Consider the following 4650-nt stretch of genomic DNA (forward strand, 5'->3'; position numbering starts at 1 on the left):
CTTTTTTAAGTTTAATGTAAGTTTTTTTTCTCCATGTTTCAAAGTAAATTGTCAATAAATTGTTTAATAAATGTTCAAAATGTCTTTAAATTTCTGTGCCAATTTATACATAAGAAGTATATTTGGGGTGCATATTCAGCTAATAAAACATGATTTAAAAATGTATTGATTTATCAATAAAGTGACAACATAATATCAAAGCCACAAACAAACAAAACGCAACATCAACGCTTACAGCATAAATGAACTGCATCTATGGGTAGGATGAATGTAAATGATCTATTAACTGTATAATTAATCCATTAAGCTAATTGTGTTATTTTGGTGTTCTCCATATTTTGGTAAATGCAGTTAATTTATGCTGTTAAGATTTAGCTTGCTTTTTTTGTGCGGTGACTTATTTGTATTCGGTGGTCACTTTATATGACAATCTTTAAATAATAATCATCCTTAATCAACTACACAACACCAAGTAACATCCATTTCTTAGGTTTAATTTAATAAAATATAAAAAATCAGTACAGTGTAAAATACGTTTGATTTAAAAAATAATTTAAAATAAATAAACAATTAAAAAATTAAATTAAATCACATAGGTACATAACGTTCATACCTGAGGAATTCAACATGAATTTACCATTCCCAACACAAACCAGATATATATTCGAGAAACAAAATAAATAAATACCCAGACATATACATAAACTCATTCAGGTTTGTAACATGTTTGAAGAAATCCAGATTATAAACTGTACATGGTACATACTCTCTGGAAATATGTTTATGGATCAAATCTGATTCTTAGCTCAGGATTACTTGTTGATCCTCAAGTGTGAAGTTTGTGGTTCGGTCCGTTGGCACCTGGTTCATTTCCACCCTCTTCCAGTCATCAAAAGCTGTGGTAATAAACCATCCAGGATATTTAACAGATTCAAAAGTGCTGTAAGCCGTGCCAGTCTCTTTTCTGAAGAAGAGGAGGCTGTCGTACTCGTTCGGGTCATTGGTTTTAATGGTGTCCAGGGGACCATTGACCTCCTAAAACAATTAAAAAGGGCTTTAAATCCTCGTTTTATAATGTGGAAAACATTTTTTGCGGAAGGTTAATGTGTTTGTGGTGCACGAACCTTTAAGAGCAGGACGGGGGAAGGACCACCAGACTGAGAGCAAGCAATGTAGAGGTTGCTGTTGGAAATTCCCAGGCACACAGGCTGGCCGTTATTTTGTTGGACACTCGTTACGTACGTTGACATACTGAATCGAACTGAAAGAAACAGAAAATGTATAGGGGGTAATGTCAAAAGGACATTTCTGAAGTCATGCATTTGCATGTGAAAGCTTGTGTTGAAGATTTACCTTTGTATTGAATGGTTCCTGCACTCAGAGTCACAGCCTTCAAATGAAGATCCTCATTGGTTAGTTTGTTGCTCTGCACTAGAGTCTTTTTGTACTTATCATAAACGGTGCACTGCAGGGTCCGGCTGGTCTTACAGTAAATCGGTGTCACATTAAGCGGCTTCACTAGACGCTCTGTGGAAATAAAAAGACAGTGAACATCAATCAAAAGAGAACAAATGTCTAAATACTGTGGTAGTCAAATTTCCTTTTAAGTCAATTAATATACTTGGTTTGATATTGCAGATTCATATTAATATTATAGCGATTTGACAAACCAGCTAAACACCTTTGTATTATGTTTAATGTCAAATTGACCCAAATTAGATTGACCCAATTAGAACACATCAAAAATCAGGTAATATTAGTAATTTAAACCCTTGTGCTGTGCAGAAAATCCTTGACCTAATTTGATGTTCCCCGTCAAAAAACACCAACCTGCTCATGCTATATTATAATCAAAATCTTGGATTCAAAAGTTTGTTTTCTTTCAATTTCTTTAGATACGAGCATCTGCAAGATGCTTAAATGTAGCTAAACACCCTTCTTTGAAGATGCATGAAAAATATATATGTGACCCTGGAGCACAAAACCAGTCTTAAGTCGCTGCTGGGGTATATTTGTAGCAATAGCCAAAAATGCATTGTATGGGTCAAAATGATCCATTTTTCTTTTATGCCAAAAATCATTAGGATATTAAGTAAAAATCATGTTCCATGAAGATATTTTGTAAATTTCTTACCGTAAATATATCAAAACTTAATTTTTGATCAGTAATATACATTGCTAAGAACTTCATTTGGACAACTTTAAAGGTAATTTTCTCAATATTTAGATTTTTTTGCACCCTCAGATTCCTGATTTTTCAAATAGTTGTATCTCAGCCAAATATTGTCCGATCATAACAAACCATACATCAATGGAAAGCTTATTGTTTTAGCTTTTAGATGATATAGAAATCTCAAATTTGAAAAATTGACACTGGTTTTGTGGTCCAGGGTCACATATTTATATATTTAAATACAGTGAAGAAAAATCTAGGTTAACCAGTATTTCCGCCAACTCAAAAATCTGGGTCAAACTGACCAGCATAATATAATGGTTAAGGTGGTCAGTATGGTTCGTTGCTGGTGCTTCCAGCTCTAACCATCTTGACCAACTATCAAACCAGCTTTTAGCTGCTTAAAAGTTTGCTAAAGGTACCTTCGATCACGCTCTCCAAGAAGAAGTTGAGCAGCGCATCTTCACAAAACTTTCCAGAAGACATTTCTTTGATGTGCTTCAACCTTTCCACAGCAATGATGATGTTCACCACCCGCCTCATGCTGTGAGGATGCGGAGACAGCTCCAGCTTGATGTCTTGATTCATGTCGCATTGGCAAATCTGGAGAAAATAAACTATGTTTTAGAAGACTTAATATTAATCAGAACATATGCACGAGCATATTTCACAGCAGCTCACCATGGCTAGATCTGGGCAGTCCCGTTCATCAAAGCCAGAGTACAGCGCACTGTTTAGGAAATGAACAAAATGTATCATTAAAGCAGTTTTAGGCAAACTAATCCAAAGCAAAACGAAGCTAATTAAGGACATAATTTACAGACTTTATGTTAAATGCATCATCTAGACAAGAGCTATTTGATAATGCATTGATTAATGTAATATATATATATATATATATAAAAAACAAGCGATACTTACAGCGAAGGCAAAATACAGTGTTCTTGACATGCCATCGTTCTAAAATAAAGCATAAAACCACACAGTGAGAAAATAATCTTTATCTTTAAAAAACTGGCTTTCAATCAAGACGCACGTGAAAGAAAATATTACCAGTGGTTTAGTTCAGTTCCCCCTCAGGAGCTTGGAGTTGGTTAAATCGCTGTTTCTCTTCTGAGAGTCCTCGGTTGATTGTGTTTCTGGAGAGTGGCCAGTGGCTTTTAAAGTCTCGAACCCTCCTCCATCTCCAGCGGGAGTTCCCTCCGACAAACTTCGAGAGTTTCGACATAAGCTGTCAGCAGGTTTTTAAAGTGGCGTGTGTTCCTTTGAAGTGTAAACAAACTTGCTTATTTCCTTTGTTATATGTCAAGACCACATGCACTTAATTTATTAAAAAATGCATTTTAATACATAAAATAACTTGGGTACAACCCTTTAATGATGACGATTCGGCATTCACTTAATTAAAAGTCAGTTTGAAATGTTTTGACTGTCTTAAAGTATCGCAAAAGGAAAAATGGAAAAGTCTCACTAAATGTTAAAATTCTAGAAAAAAAGATTGGCATGGTATTTTATTATTAATTCTTTAAAAAAAAAAAAGCATTTGTTTACATTACATTACAAAACATCAAAAAATCAAAACAACAAAAATGTAAAAGATAAAATATATACCAATTGTTGTTACATAGTTGTTTTTTTGTGTGTGGTTTCCGTCTGCTTTTGCAATACTATGATGCAACTTAAGTTTATTTTGTACAAATGACAACAAAAAGCATCCGAATTTGCAACAGTTTTGAACTAGATGTGAGACTAATACGTTTTTGAAACTGAAAACTTTAATTTTACTGAAATATAACAGCTAGCATCTTCACTGGCACCAATCTGTGGCAAAATGTACACACACAGCTTATCCACGCATCTTTGAGAATTACTTGTATTTGAAAGAAGTTTAAGACAATTTCTTACCTACAGCGTCTCCATGCAGTTTGGATGCTTTCTGTTTCTTGAGACCCAGTGTTTCATTATAAAAGGCTGCTTCTTGAACCAGTCGAATAATAAAGAGTTCTGCCTCTCTCCTTTCCTCTAGACGTAGTTTCAGAAGATCTGGATTCAAGACCTTTGGCTTCTTTCATATGCCGTTTAAGTCTGGCAATGGCCTTTACCATTTTGGTCCAATCAGAGAACTTAAGAAGGCGTTTCAACAATGATTTTCCTTCTCTTGTGTAGGTACTAAGAACTTGACCCTTACGAAGCTCTGGGTCATTGCTCATGGTTACATCTCCCATCTTAACATCCTCCCATCCTTCTGCCACAAGAAGTTTGGTCCTGTGAGCCAGCTGGACGCTATAAGACCTCTGGAGGGAGAATCAGCAGGATACTCGTCATAACATCTTGTAAGAAATCCTTAGAGAATTCAGCCAACAATCATTTACCTTCTTTAATAAGAGACTTCCACTTGCCTTTCCAATTTCTCCTCGTGCAGTTTCTGAATACTGTTTGTGCTGTGAGGAGCAGTCGTCTGGTGCGTATGCTAAAAG

At 35.2% G+C, this 4650-nt stretch overlaps 1 protein-coding gene across 1 annotated transcript; it reads right to left on the bottom strand.

Moving 5' to 3' along the window:
• Positions 1-475: 475 nt before the first annotated feature.
• LOC306864581 (interleukin-1 beta-like) lies at positions 476-3306 on the bottom strand. Its single transcript, XM_079408677.1, has 7 exons — positions 3227-3306; positions 3095-3133; positions 2855-2903; positions 2596-2776; positions 1354-1527; positions 1125-1261; positions 476-1035 (listed from the first exon to the last, which is right to left on the bottom strand). Exons 2-7 carry the CDS (start codon positions 3127-3129, stop codon positions 802-804), a joined length of 810 nt encoding a protein of 269 aa, XP_079264803.1. The 5' UTR covers positions 3130-3133; positions 3227-3306; the 3' UTR covers positions 476-801.
• Between the last annotated feature and the right edge of the window lie 1344 nt (positions 3307-4650).

Source organism: Barbus barbus (genome assembly GCF_936440315.1).
Source record: "Barbus barbus genome assembly, chromosome: 45".
Taxonomy (NCBI): Eukaryota; Metazoa; Chordata; class Actinopteri; order Cypriniformes; family Cyprinidae; genus Barbus; species Barbus barbus.